Source organism: Pongo abelii, chromosome 5, assembly GCF_028885655.2.
Source record: "Pongo abelii isolate AG06213 chromosome 5, NHGRI_mPonAbe1-v2.0_pri, whole genome shotgun sequence".
Lineage (NCBI taxonomy): Eukaryota > Metazoa > Chordata > Mammalia > Primates > Hominidae > Pongo > Pongo abelii.
This window is the reverse complement of record NC_071990.2, coordinates 53,003,626-53,026,358: the sequence shown is the minus strand read 5'-3', so window position 1 is coordinate 53,026,358 and position 22,733 is coordinate 53,003,626. Positions and strand designations below refer to the sequence as shown.

General features: G+C 45.9%; 1 protein-coding gene across 1 annotated transcript in view; it reads left to right on the top strand.

Annotated features, from left to right (window-relative positions):
- TRAM2 (translocation associated membrane protein 2) overlaps positions 1 to 22,733 on the top strand; it is a 79,937-nt gene that overhangs the window by 18,992 nt on the left and 38,212 nt on the right. The window contains exon 2 of the mRNA XM_024248050.3: positions 22,148 to 22,211. Within this exon, the coding sequence (XP_024103818.1) occupies positions 22,148 to 22,211 (64 nt within the window). The remainder of the gene's footprint in view (positions 1 to 22,147; positions 22,212 to 22,733) is intronic.

Sequence of the window (22,733 nt, the reverse complement as noted above, 5' to 3'; positions counted from 1 at the left end):
TATACTGTCCTTCAGCTTGCAAGCTCAGCATCCTTTAGGAATGACTTCTGTGATTACTCCTAAGTGCCTTTTCTTCATTTTGTGTCTAAAAAATGGCCATGGTGACGTGGCCGAAGTCCCACATTAGGGGTATGTGTAAAACTAAACAGATTGCAGAGAACTGGCTCCAGTTCACATTTGATTTTGTTCATTTCCATGGAGACCTCTTGAAAGTGAAAGATAAGGCATTCTTATATAGTATATAGAGCTCCTTTTGGAAAAGGTTTATTATGATGATTAACTCGCAGGCTCTTCTTCCCTGGAAAAATAGGCTGCAGATTTGAGGCTCAGTTGCCTTATCAGGACATACACCCTGATTCTCCATTTCTCATTGCCACGTCACACGGGGCTTATAAATACGGTGTTATGCATGCGTGGTGAGTGCAGGCTTTGATTTAGATTGTCTGATTCTTTACCAACTCCTGTACTTAACTAGATAACATGATGAAGTTACTTAACTGTGGCCGTTTCCTTGTCAGTAAAATGGTGTTGAAAATTCTTGTACCTACTTCAGTGAGTTTTTGAAAGGACCAGATAAGTGAATAATGCATGCATGGCATCCTTATAGAACCTGATATACAGTAAGGACTCAATGTATTTGTTCAGAGTACCTGAATGTTAATTAATTAATTCCATGAGTATTGTCTCTATCATTAAGCAGCCATTTTATGTGCCTCTAATTTTCATATTATAGGTTATGTACAGTCTGTACATCCTGGTGCATCCATTCCTCACCAGACTTTTTTTTTTTTTTTTTTTTTGAGACAGAGTTTTGCTTTGTCGCCAGGCTGGAGTGCAACGGTGTGATCTTGGCTCACTGCAGCCTCCGCCTCCCAGGCCCATGCGATTCTCCTGCCTCAGCCTCCTAAGTAGTTGGGATTATAGGCGCCCGCCACCACTCTGGCTAACTTTTGTGTTTTTAGTAGAGACAGGGTTTCGCCATGTTGGCCAGGGTGGTCTCGAACTCCTGACCTCAGGTGATCTGCCCACCTCGGCCTCCCAAAATGATTTTTTTTTTTTTTTTTTGAGATGGAGTCTCACTCTGTCATTCAGGCTGAAGTGCAGTGGCATCATATTGGCTCACTGCAACCTCCGCCTCCTGGGTTCAAGCAATTCCCCTGCCTTGGCCTCCCAAGTAGCTGGGACTACAGGCACGCACCATCACACCCAGCTAATTTTTGTATTTTTAGTAGAGATGGGGTTTCGCCATGTTGGCCAGGCCGGTCTCAAACTCCTGACCTCAAGTGATCTGCCTGTCTTAGCCTCCCAAAGAGCTAGGATTACAGGCATGAGCCACTGTGCCTGGCCTATACCTTTTACACTCAAACATTGCTGTCTGGGCCACGAAGACTTAAGAAATTTACAGATTGGGCCAGGCACAGTGGCTTACACCTGTAATCCCAACACTTCGTGGGGGCAAGGCGGGTGGATCACTTGAGGTCAGGGGTTTGAGACCAGGCTGGCCAACATGGTGAAACCCCATCTCTACTAAAAATACAAAAAATTAGCCAGGTGTGGTGGCACATGCCTGTAGTTCCAGCTACTCAGGATGCTGAGACAGGAGAATCACTTGAACCCGGGAGGTGTAGGTTTCAGTGAGCTGAGATCGTGCCACTGCACTCCAGTCTGGGCGAGAGAGCAAGACTGTGTCTCAAAAAAAAAAAAAAAAAAAAGCCAAACAAAACAAAAAGTACAGATTGAGTGGGTTTGCGGAGGGCTTCTCGGTGACCTCTGAGCCCCACTTCTCCCTTCGTGCCTGAGCCCCCAGCCCCCGGCTCTGCCCGTGAATGCCCTCCCCCAAGAGCCACAAGCTCCAGAATTACCCCTCACCTTGTCCCTTCTCAAAGATCATATGGCTTCAGCACTGCTTACTGCTGTCTTCCTCTCCCACTGGGAAGAAAACGATGAGGTTAAATTAAATGGAGATCAGCTGCTTGAAATATTTTATACTGAGGCGTGACCTAACCATCATAACATGTTTAAAAATAATGGAGATTTTGCATTTTACACGTTGTTTTTGTTGAAGGGCTTTCTTTTCTGTGTAAATACCACTTTTATAAGCAGATTTCCTATAGCTCTTCCACTTTAAAAAATTGACTTAATTTTTACTCTGTTTTTGTGCCTGGACAGTATGATTTTTTATGGTCGTAATAAAAATGCACAGGCTGAATTCCGATTTTTTTTTCCCACTCAATAGTATATCCAAATATTTTGAGATGTTAGCATTTTTTAAAGATGAGGTTGTCCTAAATGCCTACCAGTAAAGGATTGGTTAGATCAATTTAAAATGGTGACATAAATCTGTATGCAGTGTCATAGAATGATGTCCAAAACATATGGTTATGGTTTTTTTAAAAGCAGCTTACAGAATACCATATTGGTGTGGGCCTTTTTCTGTAAGCGTTTGGATGTGTTTTATTTTTATAGAAAAATACCTATAAGGATGATCATCAAAATAGCACCAATGTTTTTCTCTGTCGTAGGATTTCAAGTAATTTTACGTTTTTTCTCCATGCTTATATCTGTCTATTCATATATATATATTTGTTTTAATGAAGTGCGTATTATTTTGATGATCAGAAAAAGGCAATGTTAAAGTGATTTTGTTTTGGGAATGGAAAGATGGAAAGTTTGGATTAGTGATAAGCCTGCTGCTGGGGGAGAGGTGGCGGGTTGGGGGTAGAAGCCAGGGCACAGGTGGAGGGTGGGGGTGGAAGTGGGAGAGCGAAGAGGGCAGGAGGAGGGGGCTTGACAGCCAAGGGATGCTGGAAAGAGAAGCCCGCACCCTGGATCTTACAGATACCGTTCCCATCTAACATAAATCAAAGCGTTACTTTTCGGAAGCCTTTTGAACAGTGGCTCAGAAGGTGAAAGTGGGGGTATTAGATCAGTCAGAGAAGGATACAAAAGCATCAAGAAAAACTCAAGTCAGGGTTGACTAGAAGTTGGCCAGGCACAGTGGCTCACACCTGTTATCTCAGCACTTCGGGAGGCTGAGGCAGGAGGATCCCTTGAGGCCAGGAATTCGAGACCAGCCTCGGCATGGTGGCGTGTACCTCAGCTACTGAAGAGGCTGAGGCAGGAGGATCATTTGAGGCTGGGAGGTTGAGGCTGTGGTGAGCCGTGGTTGCACCCCACTGCACTCCAGCCTGGCCCACAGAGCAAGAACCTCTGTAAAAAAAAAAAAAAAAAAAAAAAAAAAAAGATTGACTCTAAAGTGGAAATGTAACTTCTTACTTCTAGACATTAACTACACAAGCCACATGGATGAAATGGCCTGTGGTGAAATGGTTGTTGAAATGGTGAAAATTTGAAAAATTTAAACCCCAACACAGTAGCCCATTGCTACCCCATTGAGAGGCTGTGGAAGTAAGTTACCCAGTCAGCTTTTGGGTTTGGGTGAGATCTGTTCACTTTGGTTTTCTTTCTTTCTTTTCTCTTTTTTTTTTTTTTTTGAGATGGGGTCTCACTCTGTTGCCCAGGCTGGAGTGCAGTAACACGATATCCGCTTACTGCAACCTCTGCCTCCTGGATTCAAGCGATTCCCTTGCCTCAGCCACCCGAGTAGCTGGGATTACACACGCGCACCACCATGCCTGATTTTGTATTTTTAGTAGAGACAGGGTTTCACCATGTTGGCCAGGCTGGTCTCGAACTCCTGACCTCAGGTGATCCAGCTGCCTCGGCCTCCCAAAGTGCTGGGATTAGAGGTGGGAGCCACCGCGCCTGGCCCACTTTGGTTTTCAAAACCAAAGTGGGGTGCCCTGCCTCCGCATCCCTTCCCAGGGGTGCAGTAAGCAAACAGGCGGTGGGGACAGGGCTGGGTGGTAACATTGAGGGGCTTCTGTGAAGTTCTAGGACTTGATTGCCTGGGAGAGCCTCTTGCTCAGGGCTGGTAGGCTGGGGCGGATGGTGTGCTGGGGCGGATGGTGTGCTCAGGGCTGGCAGGTTGGAGTGTCTTCCTGCTGTCCCATAGAAGATGGAGCTGTTGCTGCTGGTGGCTTATAAGCACGTATTTGTTAAGCTTGATATATGCAAAGGGTAGGGGCAGGAGAACCCAGAAAATGATAAATGACAAAGCAATGATAAAAAACAAGAGGAAGAATGACTAATTGTTATTTATTGAATACCTGTGATGTGCTAGGCCTTGTGCTACATTTGACCTTCTAATCCCACTAGTCCCCTCCACAGTCCTCTTTATGGATTCTATCTCTGTCTACACCAAGCAACTGAACAACTCCATTTCAGAGTTAGTGAGGGCAGAATTGGGATTTTGACACAGGTCTTTCTGAATCCAAAATCTGGGCTCTTAACTATTGTGCTCTACTACCTCTCAACAAAGAGGTACAGGCAGCGAGTGCTTCAGGTGTGAGGAGGAAGCAGCCAAGAGGACTGATGGTAGAATGGGGAGGAGGAGGGAGGAGGTGAGGCTGGAGCAGGCTCTCAAAGGAAAGCCAAGGCAGATGAACAAATGGAAGGCAGAGCAGATGGCTGGAGTGCAGGCAAGAAAGGACCTTCAGAGAATCAAAGAAAGCGGCTACTACGCATACTGCTACACAAGGGTTCCTGGGCCAGATTGCCCTGGGAAATGCTAGGCTGTTTCTTTACTGTTTCTTTATTGCAGGACTTGTCAGAGCCTTCATACAGTATTAATGAGTTACATATTTCTCTACCAAATACATTTGTTGATCTTGGAGAATATTTAATGGAATAATATCCTTAATATATCCTTTAGGACATACAGGGCTATCGTATTAGTTTGGAAAGTTGTGACAATCAAATGTGGAGAGGCAGGGAGGATTAGGAATGCCAGATTAAAGAGTTAGACATTATCCTTTAAGCAGCAGAAAGCAATGGAGGGGCTGTGGTGCGTGCATGTATGTTTGTGTGTATATGCCTGGCTGTTCTAGCTGTGGATAGTGGGAGGGGAGGAAGGGGTTTTGAGTCTTGAGGCTGAGGATCCAGTTAGAAGTCTCTCCTACAGGCTGGTGGCAAATGAGAATATGAAGCTCTTAGCAGCATTCGGAGTAGAAATGATGGATTTAATAAAATAGTGAAAGAAAAAGCCAACAAGGGGCTATAAGGAAAGGTGGGGAGTCTTTGACCGCAGCCTGGGACATAGGCAAGTATAGAGCTTTCTCCTGGGCACCAGGTTTGGCATGTTGAATGGGAGTTAATCGTGCACTATCTAGGTAAAGATGCAGCCTCCCACCTCCCACCCTGGGGAGAAAGATTCCAGCAGGAAAAGTAGATCTGAGTGTCACTGGAATAGAGGTGGCTGCTACAGCAGAGATTTCCAAGAAAGCAAGAAGAGCTGAGGCTTGCACCATGAGCCTGGAAGTGAAGCCGTGTCCCAGAAGCATGGGGAAGAATCCGTGGATGTAAAGGGACTTCAGAGAACACCCTTAAAAAATGAGAACTCTGAGGCCCAGCGAGGTGGATGGGAGCAGCTGGAAGCAGCCCGTCGGGTTTGTGACTGAGCTGTCAGGGAACAGGTCTCTTGCCTCCTCACTGCACTTTTCTCCCTTCTGCTTTGTCTTAGTAATATATGTACAGCCATTTGAGCTTTACCTATTTGCACGGGCTTCAGTAGAGCTGCAGGTGGCCTTCCTAGCAGGTGTGGCCACCAAATACCCAACAGATTTCAGTCTGTTCTTGTCCTCCTTGCCTCCTCGGGGTAGTGAAAGGGCTGGGGAGCCTGTTGGTCCTGTCCCAGGGCTGTCCTCTCTGCATCCGTGCCCCCTGGGCTTTGCATGGGGGAGCCTGGAATCTCTCTCTCTTTAAGGCTGGAAGCCAGGATGGCTGCCTGAGACTGCTGGCTGTCTGTGCCCTCTCCTCTTGCCCGGGCTCAGTCTGGGGCAGAATGTGGCCCAGGGCCTGCTTGTCAGCACGTGGCTAGGGTTTCCGTGTTAACGTTCCCAAATTGGGATCTCAGAAGATCAAGTGTCCGTGTTGTCTGATCACGCTGAGCCTTCTCGAGCGGCCAGCTGCAAACCTTTCAAAGGGCTGTGTGTAATTGGCTTGGGAGATGCTGCGGGGGACTGAGAAGGGGACAAAGAAGTCAGTTTTTAAAAGGAAAAAAATAAATGAACATAACAGTCTTGGGCAGTTGGGTGGGGCATGGTGCTTGGGCACATTGAAATCCCTTCCTCTTCCCTTCCTATTTTTCCACTTCCAGAGGCCCCTTTGGCTAGCGCCGTACTGACCCCTGCAGACCCCCTCTGTGTAAATACAGCCTCTATCTCCCACCCCCTTCTTCATTATGCATTCCTTTAATCTGACCCATCTCCAGGTTGCCAGCTGGCAGAGACTCAGCAGATTCCAAACCCCAGCTGGTGCCAGAGTGTTTACACGGGCCAGGGAAGCTTGGCAGACAACCTTCCCCCAAGCTACTCAGCTGTAGGAAAAGGTAGAAAGACTCCTGGAGATAAGTGGCCCGTTTGTTTGCAGACTTTCCCTCCTTCCTCATTCACCCTCCCCTGCATGCCCACCCTCGCTTCAGTTGCTGCTCTATCCTGAAAACGTTAGAAAGAATCCTTTTGTGAAAGGGAGGTAAATGGCTAGGGACTAGCAGCGTAATCCCTTCATCCAGGCGACCCTGTGTGGCACTCTGAGCACATAAAGGTAAAAGATCCTTTGCCTTCTGGGCTGAAACAGATCAGATATTAATTAGGAGACAGTATTGGTTAGTGTAGAGCCAATCCCCATTCATAACAGATATGTTTTTTCCAAAATAATAAAGCTATGTGATCGAGTGTTCATGAAGCCAGGACTCATATTCGTCACTGCAGCTTGAGGCCAGTGGTGTCCTCAAGATCCTATATTCACCTCCTCCTGCCTCAGTAAAGGCCCCCTTGAAAAGCTCAGGCAGGAAATTGTTCGTCCACCGCAGTGGTTTATCTTGATCTGAGTTTGTGAGAAGCCAGTCCCAGGGTGTCTTCCCTAAAGAAAACCATTTCTGACACTGGTTATCAACACTGTTGGTCCTTTGGAAATTAGATGGCCCATAAAGAGTGGCGATTTGTCTGCCTCCCATGCGTTTCATGAGGGATAGTACCGGGATGTGTGTGGAGGATAATTTTGCTGGTTTAAAGTGTCCTATTCGGTTGGGCATGGTGGCACACTCCTGTAACCCCAGCACTTTGGGAGGCCAAGGCAGGTGGATCTCTTGAGTCCAGGAGTTAAAGACCAGCCTGGCCAACATGATGAAACCCTGTCTCTACTAAAAGTACAAAAATTAGCCGGGTGTGGTGGTGCATGCCTGTAATCCTAGCTATTTGGGAGGCTGAGGCAGGAGAATCACGTGAGCCCGGGAGGCAGAGGCTGCAGTGAACTAAGATCTTGCCACTGCACTCCAGTCTGGACGATGGGAGTGAAACCCTGTCACAAAAAAATAAAAAATAAAAATAGTGTCCCATTGCCAGCGGTTACATTGATGAGGTTAATTATTATCATATGGTGTTAGTATTCTTTTATTTGAGGAGCATATCTCCATCAGTCAGGGTCCCAACAGGAAACAGGTGGGGTAATTGAGGAACGGTTATGTAGGCACTATTAACAAGGGCGTGGACTGGCTCAGGGGAAACAGATAAGGAACAGTAAAGCATTCTAAGGCTTGCGAACGTGGGGAGATATCCCTAAGCTTGAAGGGGCTGAGGATAGCATGGATCTAGAACTAAGAGGGAAGGGAGAGAGAGGAAATACCATTGAGAGCTGTGGTTGAAGGGGAGGGGCTGGAGCTTTGGTGGAGGGTTGCAGTCACTGCCAGAACTGTCCAGCAGGAAAGGAGCCAGGTGATGAATACCCCTTTCATGCTCTCTCCTGTTCTGCAGATTCCATCGGAAGTCCACTGGAGTACTCCATAAAGGTGAAGCTGTCTGTTCTGGGACACAGGGTAGGATGGAGCATTGTGCAGCCCAGTAGAACTTACAGATGCTATTCTGCCTTCTGTTTGAATCCTACCTCATATATGACAACAGGCAATCAAAGGGTGGCAAAGCTAAACTGATGTCCCTGAAATACTACCATCTCTGAGAATAGGACTTTTGGACAGACGTTTCCTGATTGTAATAAGCCAAATAATGCAACACATCTAACTTTAAGCTACTCTTGCCCTGATTTCTGGTGAGACTTAGAATCACCCTTGCTTCTTAAAGTGATGGCGCATTAAATGCTTCCACTTCCATCTTTTGGCTGGTTCAGATAATACGCAAGCACCACTTAAACCCATTTCCTTCTCTTGCCCCAGTGCTTTGCACACTAGCCCTCAGGGACCAAGAGGAGTTTCTGGTGCAGCATAAATGGGATTCTAATCACTGTGTCTAATTACTGCTAGTCTTTGAATATCTGCATCCAACAGGAAATGGCTTTCTTGACAGTTTCACATGCAGGAGCTGGGACTCACGTATCTGTTAGGTAACTGATGAAATTTAATTGTTTAATTATTAAATATGAGATGGTTTTTTAGAGTTTTGTGGCTGAAAAGAGTTTCAAATTTTATGTTACAATATTGCCTCCTTTATACTTTGAGGGAGACAATCATTTCTTTATCTTGGCTTGAATCACTGTGGGAAGCAAAGCTTTGAAATGCGCACCATGCTGGAATAGGTGATATCCCCATTGATGAACTCAGGAGACAGACAGTTGATTTTGGGCAGCTTTTGGAAAGGAGGAAGGGAGCAAGGGAGGGAGGGAGGGAGGAAGGGAAGGAAGGGAAGGAAAGCGTTAAGGGATCTGAGGGCCAGATATTCTTTCTTCCATTTTAGACTAGTTCATTTGAAACAAGTGGGCACAGCTGAGATCTGAAGTTGGACCACACAGTGGACAGCCCCCATAAAGCCATCATGACTATCCTAAGCTAAACCATTGTATCTCTAGGCCTTCTCCAGTCCTTTCTCAGTGCCATTATGATTCTGTTCTAACCCTCACCTGCCCCCTTTTATCCACTTTATGTACATCTTTCTGGCTCAAATCACCCCCTCCCAGAAATCTTCGCAGAGAAGGTCCAGAAATCTCCAAACCCAGGGCACTAACAGATGTTTTTTGGGTCTCTCCTTTGTGCCAAGAATACTGTGGGTATGGAGATAAATAAAGACATGGTCTCTGCCCTGGAGAAAGCAAAGGAGCTTCCACTTGCCCTTTGCCTAACGCTGTCCTGATCTATGACATCTCTTGTCTTAAAATGAACCCTTTATGCATCAAGGTCTCATTTTGATCATTAGATCTTAGGCACATCGTTCAGGTAGCATGGTGATTAACAGTCCAGATGTCACGGTCAGATGGATCTTGGATTCTAGTCTCGCTTCTGGGGCTCATTAACCGTGTGCCTTGGGGCGAGTTGCTTAAGCTTTTTGGGCCTCACTTTTCTGCACATTAGGGCCTCTGGGAGCATTAAGTGAGATCATTTCTGTAAGTGTTCAGAGCAGTTCCTGGCAGGTGATAGAAGTTCAGTGAATAGTAGTAATGTAGCAGTTCCTTATAGAGTTGGAGGTTAGATGAGGTAATCCTGTTTGGCGTTTAGCACAATGCCTGGCATTTCATAAGATCTCACACGTTAGATGTCATTGTCGCTCCTTGCAGGGTTGCTGAGGATTATTTGATGTAATTGTGTAAAGTGCCTTTACCTTGCTTGGCTTGCAGTAAATATTCAAAGAAGAGTGGTTGGTTTTATCATCTTCGTGATAATGGAGTTGCAGTAGATGTATAGCCTGACTCTGGATTCTGGTCCTGAGCCTTTGAGAGAAGGAAGTGGGTCTTGTAATTGCTTTCATCTCCAGTAGCATTGTGCCTTGCCCAGAGCATGTGCTCAATATTTTGTGATTGAAGAATTGATTTTTAAAAATGTTTATATTTTGTTTTGTAGGGACAGTGCTAAACAAAGACATATTACTAGGGTGTGAAAGTGTCTTACCAGCCAGCTTTGTGCACATGAACATAAGCACACAAACACACCATACTTCTAATGCGTTCCGTGACATATCTGTTTAGAAAACGCGGTGTGGCCATTGTCAGATCTGGAATTGCCCCATGGTTATGGCAGCAGTCACTGTGGCTGTAGAATGTGAACATGGATCCTGGCCCATGGCCAGGTGCTTATCTGCATGTCTGTGGGTTCTGATTCTGAACTCTATCAGTCCAGCTGACGCAGTAAAGGCTGACAGGCTGAGAGGAGACTGAAGGCCTCCCGTGGCCCTCCACCCCTTTGGCACCCTGACAGTTCTCCGCCTGGGAACGTGCAGAACAGTCATCCCTTGTAAATCCATCCAGGTGGCCCTGCCTGTCCCTCTAGAGAAATGAATGAAATTAAAGTCACAGCTGCTGAGAGTGGCAGTGTAGCATCGGTTCAAAAGAATTGATTAAATAGCAGAAAATTTCCCAGCCCCTTTGTGAATATAGTGGAGGGAGGATGTTAATTTTGTTTTTGCCTCTCTCCCCTCCAGCTCCTCTGAAAGTACATTAATTCATGGGGTGTTTATTGAGCATATTCTCCATAGCTGGTGTGTGTATCAAGACTAGGTGTCCGAACTGCACAAGCAGCAGGGGTCTTGGAGAACTGAGAAAGGGCGTGGTCTTAACAAAAGCTGCCCAGTCCCAGTGCTCCCTCTTGGGCATCCCTCTCTGTAGCCCTGGATCTCAGTTCCTGAAGAAATACCCTTTGGATTGGTGTAATTCCCAGGAGATCATCCTCTCTAGGCCCCACTTGTTTTTCTGCATGTCCAACCACATTTATCTCCATGGTCCTTCTCGTCACCACACATGGTCCAAGCTTCTCTCGTGCCTCCCTGACTGTCCACTCCTCTCTAGCTCCTGATCTCTTTGCTTTCCTTCAGAGTTGAGCTGCTAGACTGAGCAGTCCACACTTCTGTCTCCACACTCCCACTCCATGCTCACCCATACACACCAGCTCTGCCCCTCCTTTCCTCCAGCTTTGGCAGCATTTACCAGTGACCTCTGGTTTACAAATCTGATGGACACTTCACACATTCATTCCATAAATATTTATTAAGTCCCCACTGTGTGCCAAGTGCTGTTGTAGGCACTTGGGACCCATCAGAAAACAAAACAAAAACCTGCTCACGGGCTGCTCACATTTCAGTCCTGAGTTGACTGGTCCTCCCTGGGGCATCTGCAGGTGTGCAGCTGACTCCTTGCAATGGTCTCCTCCCTGGGCTGCTGGGCTCCTTCTGGGTTTCCTTTGGCCCCTCTGACTGTGCCTTCTCAGCGCCCTTCTCACCTCACACACCCCTAGCCATCTACAACACCCTGTGAATATCTGTCATCACCCCTAGCACATTTTATTTAAATTGGACATTTGTATGTCTGTTTCCTGAACAAGACCTGAGCACCACTTTTGGCCATTCCCTCACCTTAATTAATTGTGCCATCAAGTCTTTTGAAAATTGCCTAGCCCCACCCCAGGTCTGTTGCCACTACCTAAGTCCAGGCCTGGATGATCTCTTCTTGCAGTAACCTAAGTCTCTGTGCTGCCTGGCTCACCTCCTGTCTCCAGCTCTTTCTCTACACTGTGAGCAGAATGAGATTTGTGCAATGGAAATCACCTTGGGTTGTCCCCTGCTTGAAAACCATCAGTGGCTACCTCTCACGTGTAGGATGAAGTTTGATTTTTATATCTGCTGCTGTAAAGGGTCCTTCATAGGACCTACCTTCTGCCAACCTTACACCCTTACTACTATCCATACACAGGCCCCTCATTTTCCCAGGGAGCACATTTCTCCCTTCTCTCTGCTTTAGTGCACGCAGTTCCCTCAGCCTGTAGCACCCTTCCTGCCTCCTGTTTGCCTCTTCAGCCCTTCAGAGTGCAGATCAGGTAGAACGTTGCTGGTGAAGTTTTCTCTGGGGTGGGGCAGCCTCAGTTCTCACAGTCAGGAGCCTCTCCATCCTGAACCGCCTGTACTTGCCCTGTGAGAATGATGATTCTGTTGTGTTGTAAATGACTTTTTTGCATACTGATTTATCTGTCTGTGCTGCACATTTGAGCAGTGGTACCATTCCTAGCTGGGATGGTGGTGCCGGGTGTGGGGTTGGAGCAAAATTCCTGAGTGTGGGAGTGGGGGCAAAACATGAGAAGCAAGGTAGGGCCACTTTGGAGTTGAAATGTCAGCATAGGTCCTGATTCTGTCCTGAGGAATAGGGAGCCATGGAGGACTATGGAACAGGGCCTGTGGAATTTTAAGATGGATCTCTTGTCTTTCCCAGGGCTTGGTCAGAGGGAGATGGCAGAAACAGCACCTGGGGGTGGGTCTTCCAGCTGCCCTTGGCAAGGCCATGGCCTTGGTTCCTGCTCGGGGTGTGTGTGCAGTAGGTGGAGGTGGGGTTCATAGCAGTGACTAGGAGAATGAAGGAAGAGAACCATGCTCCCCATTCCTCCCCTACTCCTGCAAGGCCTTGGCAGGAGAGCTGCTTTCCTCTTTCCTTCTCTTTGTGTGTGTCTGTGTCCACCCCTTCTTATGCTCTTACCCTGTGATTTTCTTACAGAGAGATTATCTGTGCTTCTTGGCAAAAGCTTAAGGTCATTCGTGTCCCAGGCCGTTCCTGTCTCTTCTTGTAGCCCCCTGAAAGAGACTTACTTAATGGGCCTCAGGTGGGGGACACCTGGCCTCCTGGACCTTGCTCCAAGGCCTGCATTCAGCACCAAGTGGGGTTTTGCACATTGAGCCACGGCCGAGGGTGTCTGATGCCTCCTGTCAACCTCTGAGACCCAGCTGTGAGTTCAGATGGGGGGTCCAGCCTCTCCATCTGATTTTTGGTTTTCTTCCTAGGCCACCTTTGCCCTGCATGAAGTCACCATCAGATTCCTGGGATGCTAGAGCTTGGAATGGAGACTAACCTAGCAGGACTGAGAAAAATCCCCAAGTCTTTTTATATTTTAGTTAAAACCCACTTTCAAGTTAGTCTAATGAGATTTTATACATATATAACTGTGTATGTGAGAGACAGAGAAACCTTGGGATATGGTATTTAAATATTGACATTTGCCCAGGCTTTGTTTATTTGGCTTAGGGGTATGTGGAGACTGGTTTGTGGCAAAGTGTGGGGAGTGTTTACCTGAGGTCCTGCCTTTGGTGTTAGATTTGTATTTCCTGTTCATCTGTAGCACATTTTCCCGGGAACTCTTGCCTTTTATGTTGTTATTTTCCTTCTCCACTTTGAAGATGATTCTGAATATCCCCTTGTGAATATTATTTGCTGACAAACAGAGATGTTTGAGTGCTGGATGTTTTTCATTAATGTTCTTGGCCTTGGTTTAAGACGCTGGAATCAAATCATCATCATGAAGTTCTGCTTATCGGGTTCCCTCACGTAGGTGGTCACTGGCCGGTCTTTGTAGACTCAAGCAAGATGGACTCAAACGCCAGTGCCGGGTGTGTTAGGATGCATTTCCCATAGGAGGAGGATGCACTGTTGTAACAGAGAGTGGTAGGAAACCAAGGTGATTCAGAACTGAGACACACATAGAAGAGGTCCCCAGCCTGACCTTGACTTCTAAAGCTACTGGAATGGTACCATGGCCAACTCCATGAGACCCCTCATTTAAGCTCTTTTACTGACACACTCCTCCGTGGAGTAGGGGTAGTACGGAAATAGGACACAGAGATCACACATCTAACGTTAAAAAAACTCATATTTTCACTTTCCGGCGTCAGTTTGCTTAGTTTAATGATAGGCGGAGGTTGACATCCAGGGTCAAGGCCTGTCTTTATGTGCCCCTACACAAATACCCAGAGGAATTTGAAGGCTTCCTGTGAGAATTGGCCTGCAGCCCTGCTGACGGGCCTGGTTTATGGCCCCTGGAGATGGCTTCACCCTGCTCCATCGCTGTGTGAACTCACAGTTCATTTTCTTAGCAGGCTCTAATCCACGTGCCTAGCTCTTCAGTCAAAATGTGGGGGTCAACATGCTGATGTTTTGTGGGGGTCAACATGCTGATGTTTGAAACTTTCAAGGTGGTGGAGAATAATTTAAAATGGTTGCAGCAGATCACTATCTGCCAACTCTTGCTTTCTCTAAGAGCAAACAAGCAAATGAAGGCAAATATACCTGGGTCCTGCCTGGTCCAGCTACCCTGAGTCTGTGGAGACCTTGAATAATCCGTTTATTTCCCTGAATACCAGGAAATGCCAGAAGTTCCTTGGGGATGATTCTCCCTGGCACCCACAGTTGTTGCTTGCTGCAGATTAGTGACAGACAGGATGTCGCAGACACATCTATGCTGATTAGAATGACCCTCCTCTCTTTTTGCTTTCTGTCTTACAGAGCGAAAACATCTTTAAAAACTACAGCTGAAATGACACTGTGCTATACCAGTGAGGGGTTTCTTTTCTGTGGTCAAGTCTAAAATATTACCTAATCTCAACTCTCCAAAAATCACTCACAACCTAAAATTTTTCACTCCATAATCCTTTCTTTTTTATGTTATTATTTTTTATGTATCAATGATACTGCATCAGAACAGGTGGCTTTTGGCCAAAAGTAAAAACATTTTGTTCTGACCAATGTGTGTTTTACTCATATCCAAACACAACCAGTAATATGAACTCTGCCCCATGATGCAGGAGAAATAAATATTAAGAATGTCACTATTCTGGAAAATTATTTTGCCTGAGCATTTAAAATTTGTTTTGTAGTTTTTAGCTTCCATAAGGAATGGTTTATGAGTATGCTGTGCTATCCAGATAAGGGGAAAAGCTACTTGGTGGGGGCAGGTGGGTATGAGTGAGAGCAAAGTATATAATCAAGTGGTAAGTATTAGAAATACCTAGTCAGTGCTTTTTTTTTTAGGGGAGGATGAGAATATATATATTAAGGCTCTCAAAGAAGTAATACATTTACTTCAGGCAAATTCGTATGTTTTATATAAGGCTATCTATAAAGCACGTAGAAGGCCAAGTTCAAGCTATACCAGCATAAATTGCATAAATACACAGTCTTCTTAAAGTTATAATTAACTTGTGGATATAAAGGCAGTGGGGAAGGGCTTTCCCTAGGCCACCCTCTGTTTTTCAGTACCCGATTAATTTCCCAAATTGGGGATGTATATTATGGCAAGTTCAAGCTTTATTCTCTTTTTTAAAAAGCCCAACTTGAAAGATTTTTTAAACCCTTTATTGTGACTCTTTCTACATTCCTCTGTATCCCAATGTAAAGTTTAGACTTTTAAATCAATGACTGTAACAAACCAAGTAATATAATTTTATCATGGCTATTCAAATTGCGAGTTTTTTTCATAAATACACAATGTCACTTTTAATCTAAAACTGCTATCAAAACTGTTAATAGTGAGTCTATTCAACATCGTGATCACAGGCTTGTAGAGAATCTGTTGTGTGCGTGTTTGTTTAGCTTTGCCTGATTTTTGTATCAAGGCAGTTTTTCAGGTGAAAAACCACAATCTCTAGGCGTTGCTAAAAGCCACACAGAAAGGTACTGTCAGAACTCTGCCCCCTGCGATTCAGGCGCTCAGCCCTCGCAGCCAGCCTCTGGCCCTTCAAAATGGACATTTTCAGAAAGCACAAGTGAAAAGCGTCTTTGTTTCAGCTGTATCTGCCTTTTATCGAGCAGTGGAGGGGCTGCAAACCCACGTCCATCACACCCTGACCACATACCTGGTGCATGCAGGTGATCAGTGGGCTTGGGACATAAACACTCCAGGAAAAAAGGCTAAAAGACTCTTTTGTTAAAAAAAAAAACCCAAAAATCTCTTCCCCACCAATTGGGCGTAACCTTCCAAGGTTTTCTTGTCTGCCTGAAATTTTCCTATTCACTTCCTCCGCAGAAAGATGCAAAATCAATCTGGGGGAAAGCCTTAGTGAAGACTTTGGCTTCCAAAAACAGGCCGAGCTCGGAGAAGAAGGGAAGTTTTAGGTACCTAATTTCCCAGCCTCAGCAGGACCTGTCACTTGGCTTTACCCTGTGTTTCTCAGGAAGAAAAAATGAGGGTCCTCACTGTCAGTCGTGGGACATATGTGTCTCTGTGTTTTGTCCTTTAGGTGGGAGGGGTGGTGTCCATGGGACAGAAGTCATTAAGAGCAGAGCTGCTCCTGTGAAAATAAGGCCTTCTGTACACTGTCTGCCCCCGGGGGCTGGTCTGCCCACACAGCCCCTTCCAAGTGCCAATGCATGGATGTGTCTGCCAAGAAAAAAAAAACAGAATAAACCGAACCAAAGGATTTAATACTTAAAAGAGAAGCCATGAAACTGCTTTCATCACAGTTCTTCTCTTTTATCTTTGGTGACCAGCTAACAACTTGCAGTGAAAGGAGAACCTATCTGGGCATCTGGAAGCCTAGGTGTACTCAGTGCCTGTGGCTGGCAGGTGGTGGATTAACCCGAGAGGCCTTATTTTCTTGCTCTGTCAGACATAGATGATACCCAGACCTTATCTTCACAAGGTGAAGAAGCAACAATATATTTTAAACTTCTGGAAAGACCTCTTAGAAAGTTTGTCAGTGTAAGGTCGCGTTTTGGGCATTGGAAAGTAAGTAGAATCAGGTGAAGTTTGCCTTTTCGAGCTGAGGGTGAGAAGGACCTTTAAGGATGTTTGTTCTGAGCTGCTCCTTTGGCTTTATCCTTCCTGCGCTTATCTGTGAAATGGGGACATGATTAGTACCTACCTTGTAGGGTCATTGTGGGGATGACATGAGATAGATTTATGTGAAGCCCTTGGACTCATGCATGGCACCGAGTAAGCACTTGATAACATTAACTGTTGTTGTCGTTGTTAATGGATGAGTAAACTGGGGTCTAGAGAGGTGAAATGTCCTGCCCAAGGTCACCCAGCTGGCCCACAGCAGACTTGGGACTGGAATCCACATCCACTATGCTTAGCTGGAAGCAGCTATTTCACCAGCATCCTTGGTCTAGTTGCAGCCAAGAGCTCAGGTTCATGTGCCCCTAATACAGCATGGCGTGTGAAACAGTTTTGGTTTGTTATGGCTACACAAGCATGCTCAAGGCCTTTGCCTTTGTGTTTGATGCCCTGTTTTAGTTAAAAATTTAATGAAACTTTCTCTCTTTCTCACTCTCTCTTTCTCTTTGTATATGTGTGTGTGTGATGTGACCCTTCCTACATAATTCAGTGTTCTCCTTTTACATTAGTGTATTAGCACGTTGTCACTTTTAACCTTTTACCCACTGAGCTTGGCATTTAAAGTGCTATTAAACTCAATAATGTTTCCTATAAACAGCCTTAGAGGGATGAGAAATAATTGGAATGACATTTTTAATAGGCCCCTGGTTCTCAGCCCTGTGTGCTACAGGAACTCAGCTGGTGCTTGCGGAGAGGGACTTGTTAGTGGTTTCATCCCTAGTCTGAGGTCAGGAGAGGGTCATGGAGTGAAGATTTGGGGTGCTAAAGGACCTTTTAAGGCACAGAAGAAGGCTGAAGAAGTAAGTCTGCTCTTGACTAGTGCTTTTTGCTTTTTTAATGGATGGATGTGGTCAATCTAGAAGCTGATCACTCCTTCAGGTGGCTGCAGAAAAGCTTGGAGCCAAATTTCTGGCCACCTTTAGCCAATGAGTAGGACTTCCTGGAATGCATTTTTGTGGATCAGCCTCATTCCTTCCTTCTTTTCTTTGCCTAAAATGCATATTTTTTGTGTTCTTTCCTGCTTCCATTTTATATTACCATTCTATTCTATGTGCAGTATTGTGTGCCTCCTTAGTTTGTTTTTGGGACAAGGTTTTTAAAAAATCAAGTTGAATGTTGCCTTTTCTGCTTGTATAGTTGTGAGGTCTCAGGAGGCTACTTTATCTCTCTGTGCCCCAAATTTGGCTTTTTCATCTATAAACCAGGGAAACTGACACCATCTTGTTGAGCTATGGTAATGTGGGAGCAAGCATGGCTGTTTACAGAGAAAGTTGCACTTTTTAGAATGGTTTCTGCTGCTACTACCGGGGGGCTAGGGATGGAAAAATACTGGGATCTAGTATTTTTGTCATGATTATGGTCGTAGATCCTGTTCTCTCAGAATCATGTTCAGAAAACATGTTAAGCATTCATCTGCAGTCACTAAATATTATAGCTGCTTACAGTATGAGTTTGTCAAATAGGAATTTATGAGAAACCTACTATTCACCCAGCTCTGGGACAGACCGAGAGAGAGAGGACATACATAGAAGAATAATCGTGGACAGATGACAGGGTGAGGGTCAGATAGCTGAGCACAGCACTGACTCTCTCCTGCTTAGTAGCTGTGTTCATTTAAGCATTTGCTGAGTGCTGCTCTGTTCCGGGGCAGTTTGAAGCCATCCATGGATGTGCGCCTCAAACAAGGCAAGTCAGATCATAAGGCAGGTCAGATCCCCATGCTCCTACAGCTTGTTTCCCCAAGGAAGAGACAGTTTAAAAATAAAGATAAATGCTTTAGAGCTGTACACTTAAAATGGGTGATTTTTTTTGTTGTTGTGTAAATTATACCTGAATACAGTTGTTAAAAAAGAAAAAAAATCTTGGCCCTCATGGTGCCGACATTCAGGTTTGCCCTGATACGTTTGATCCTTATTATTTGTGAATTTTGTTTTTGCAAATTCGCTTACTTGTTGAGATTTATTTGTAACCCCCAAATCAGCTTCCTTGGTCATTCACAGAGATGTGCAGAGCTGCAAACACTTTTGGGTTGCCCAACACTCACATTCCCAGTTGAGGCCAAACAAGGCGACACTGTGCCTCCCGTTCCGGCTCTCATCCTGTAGACAGACGTCCTTTTCGTAGTCTCTTTAGTGCCACATTTTTTGCATTTTTATGCTGCTTTTTGGTGATTTCACTATTTAAAAATGGCCCCCACTATTTAAAAATGCAGAAGTGCTGTCTAGCGTCCTAAGCGTAGGATGACTACGATGTGCCTCATGGAGATAGCGTATGTGGTTAGATAAGCTTTATTCTGGCATGAGTTATAGCACTGTTGGCCATGAATTCAATGTTAATGAATCAACAATATATGTTAAATTAGGTGTCTTTAAACAGAAACACACATAAAACAAGGTTATGAATTGATCTGTTGACAAAAGTGGGACCAGAGGCTTGCAGGAACCTAACCCTGTATTTCTCCCAGGAGCAAGGTTTCAGTGTTCACTAATTCAGTGTTTGCAGTGACTTGAGAGAACATAACTCGTGTGAATGATGACAGTTAACTGTATATGTTGGGTGAGGGCAAGAATATATGTAGAGCCCACATACCAGATGTCTATCTTCCTTTAAAAAAATGCAAAAGTTCTCAGACTTGGCAGTGCATTGGAATGCTCTGGGGAGTTTGACAAAATTCCCCGTGCCCCAAAGAGTCTGGTTTAATTGGCTGGGGTGTGGCTCGGGCAGAGAGATTTTAGAAGCTCCCCCAGGGATTCTAATGTGCAGCTGGAGTTGAACACCAGTGCTCTTCACATTGAATGATAATGTGTCTTAGAAGTGGACCCTGTCCAACGGAAGGAGGCTCTCTGGGGGCCAGCAGCACCTCCTCATACCCATCCAAGATCCAGAGCCCAGGGGAGGGTGTCCGGTTGGCCCGGCTCCTGCCCTGAAGAGAGGGTCTATCCCCTCCATCCTCTCATCCCCCGTAGTGACCCCACACACATCCTATGCCCACACACAGCTGGAGAGAGGCTTCCCTCAGGAAACCCTGGTGCCGTTAAGAGAGGAGAATGGATGGCAAACAGCCCAAGCCCCACAGAGGTCCACTCCGCCCTGTGCTCTAAAAGACATGTGCATTTCCTGAATGAAATCAAGTGGGAGATATGTGCCTAGGCAGAGTAGAGTGTTTGGTTAATGCCTGCCTGCCTTTCTCCTGGCTCCTCCTTTCTCTCATTTCTTCCAACTCCTCTGATCTTCCTTCACAGGGATTTCAGGCTGAGAAGATGAGGTTTATTTTCAGAGGAGTCATGTCAGACAATATGAAGTGTTAGGTGGTTGGGCCAGGAATGACCTATGTGAGCGGAGTTCAGAGACAGCCAACATGGCTAGCGTGGTCAGGAGGGGCTCTGTGGCAGAGCTGGATTCAGGTGGCTTAGTGCCTGGACAGGTCTCACAGAGAAGGCCATTGGTGATAGAGGACAGCCTAGATGATGACACTGGGGGCAGCTCCCACGACAGAGGGGAAATAAGTACAGCTGAGTGAAGCTGACTTGGCTTTTGATTTTTCATCTTAATGAACTGTTACTGAGCACTTACTGTGTGCATCCGGGCTCCTTACTTAAGAGGGGCTGGGAGGATAAATGGGACAGGACAGCACAGTCCCTGCCTGTGGGACTGTGAGGAGTCTGATGAGAACTGTGGAGGAGGTGAGAGCCTGATGAGAACTATGAACAAGGGTATGGAAATGATAAAAACAGCAGAGCCTGACACAGAGTGCATCCGGCAAGCAGAGATCATGCCCCTTGAACTGCTGGGAATGGCTTCACAGAGGTTACAATTGAGGTGGGTCATGAAGGGATGCGTGAGATTCTAATCAGGAGAACTGTGTGTGTGTGGTGGTGGGTATAGGAAAGGTAGGACACAAACTGAGAGGGGCTAAAACTCCCCAAAGGAAGTAGTGAGTAGAATGTATTGGCTGAAACCCAGCACATCTGTTCTAAAGAAAATACAGGCAGTTGGACAGGAAAGTAGGTCGAGAACACTGAAAAAGGTCTTGACCAAAGGTAATAAGGTTTTAGGGTGGGGATTAGGAAGACCTGTATATTCAGATAGGGCTTGGTGTTTTCTATCACTCCTCTTAGCTAATCTCATTTGGGTTTTTCCCTGCAAGCCTGATAGGACATGTCTAAGGCTGCAGCAGAAAGACACTAGAAGGCTCGTCCTGCATCTCTGTGTACAGAGTAAATGACACCCACTGAGTGAGATGGGTCTTGTTGACCAGGGGAGTGGGGAGATTTGCTCTTTAAAGGAGAGGGTTGTCTCTAGAGGTAGCTGAGGATAGTGACCTTTCACTGGCATATCTGGGCAACACAGGGCGTCTGTGATGTATCATTCACTCATTTCCATGCTGCCTTTGCCACTGTCCAGTGTGTTTGTCCTCCACCCTATCCCTCACATGTGCATCCTTCAAACCTCTGTTAGAGAAGAACCAGCACCCCTTTATTGACGAGGTGTCTCCAGAGGGCTCTTGGGAAAGGCCTGGTCCTGGGCCTCCTCCTCACCTGGCCTTGATGCAGGTTTCAGAACAGTGTGGATGATGGTTCTCAGGCCCACCTGCACATCCGAAACCTCTGGGGAGCTTTGAACAACGCTAGCAGCTGGGCCAGCGCCGCACCAGTCTGTAGATCCCAAACTAGCTGAGTTGTTACAAACACCCCTGATTTTATGGACAAGCAGACTGAGGCTCAGTGTGTAAGATTACTTGCTGGTAGTTACATAGCAAGAAAATGGCAGAGCTGGCATTTGAACGCAGGTAGTTGATTCTTGAGTCCAAGCTTCAAACCCCCAGGTTTTGTCATCCCTCCCCTACTGGCTAAACTGTCACAGTACTGATTTGGCCATTCATAACTAGGTGGCAACCACAGTTTTTTGTTTCACAGCACAACTAAGATTTTAAAGGCAGTTTTGAAATAAACCAGCAGTGTGGGATGTTACTTCTGGCCCCATGCCTTCCAGTAAGGTAGATGTGAAATTAGCAGCTGGAATTCTCTGTTTCTGAAGCTCAGGTGTCGACTTTCAGGGCTGCTCTCCAATGCACAGGCAGCCAAAGTGCTGGGGAAACCTCAGCTAGGCCCTAACCTTCTTGAAGGTTGTGATTTTATTTATTAGTTTCTGTCTTCCACAATGGTGATGCACAGAACTATACTGATAAATATCTGAATGAATGAATGGCTGACAGATTTGTACTATTCACTTGTGAGCTCCCGTCCTGCCACACACAGCTTGTTTCATCTCATCTGCAGTGAGTACCAGTCTAGATACCATCTGAGTCCCAGGGTACAGGTATTGAGAGGTATGTCATTAAAGAAAAATAGAACGAAAACTAGTGCTAACTCTGCATTAGGCAGAACCCTTCAGTCAAGAGGTTTGAGGGTCTAAGATGTAAAAGGAGCGGTTAGCAGCTTCCACTTGTTTCTTTTGATGTGGCCAAAAGCTAAACTGGAACTCTTTTCCTTTGTTTTACAGGTCACAGCCAAGACTGCCTTTCTATTTATTTTACCTCAGTATAACATTAGCGTGCCTACAGCAGGTAAGAATCACTGGTCTCCATCTTCTCCTGGCCCTGTTAACCCTGAAGGACCTGGAAAGCTTCCTTTTCCCCATCTGTGTACAATTTTTTTTTTCCCCCATGACAGAGTCTCTGCTCTATGACCCAGACTGGAGTGCAGTGGTGCAATCTTGACTCACTGAAACCTCCACATCCCAGGTTCAAGCAGTTCTCCTGCCTCAGTCTCACAAGTAGCTGGGATTACAGGCATGTGCCACCACGCCCTGCTAATTTTTGTATTCTTAGTAGAGAAGGAATTTCACCATGTTGGCCAGGCTGGTCTCGAACTCCTGACCTCGTGATCCACCCGCCTTGGGCAGCCTCCACCACTGAGATTGCAGTGGTGCAGCATTAACAGCTAAGAACTTCCTCTCTTCTGCTCTCTCTCTTCTTCATCAGAAGAGGACCTGCTGCACCACGTGGTGCTTCGTGCAGCTCCTACTCCTTTCTCCAAAGCATCTAACATTGAGTTCTGTTGGAGACAGGATGTGAAGCATCATGACC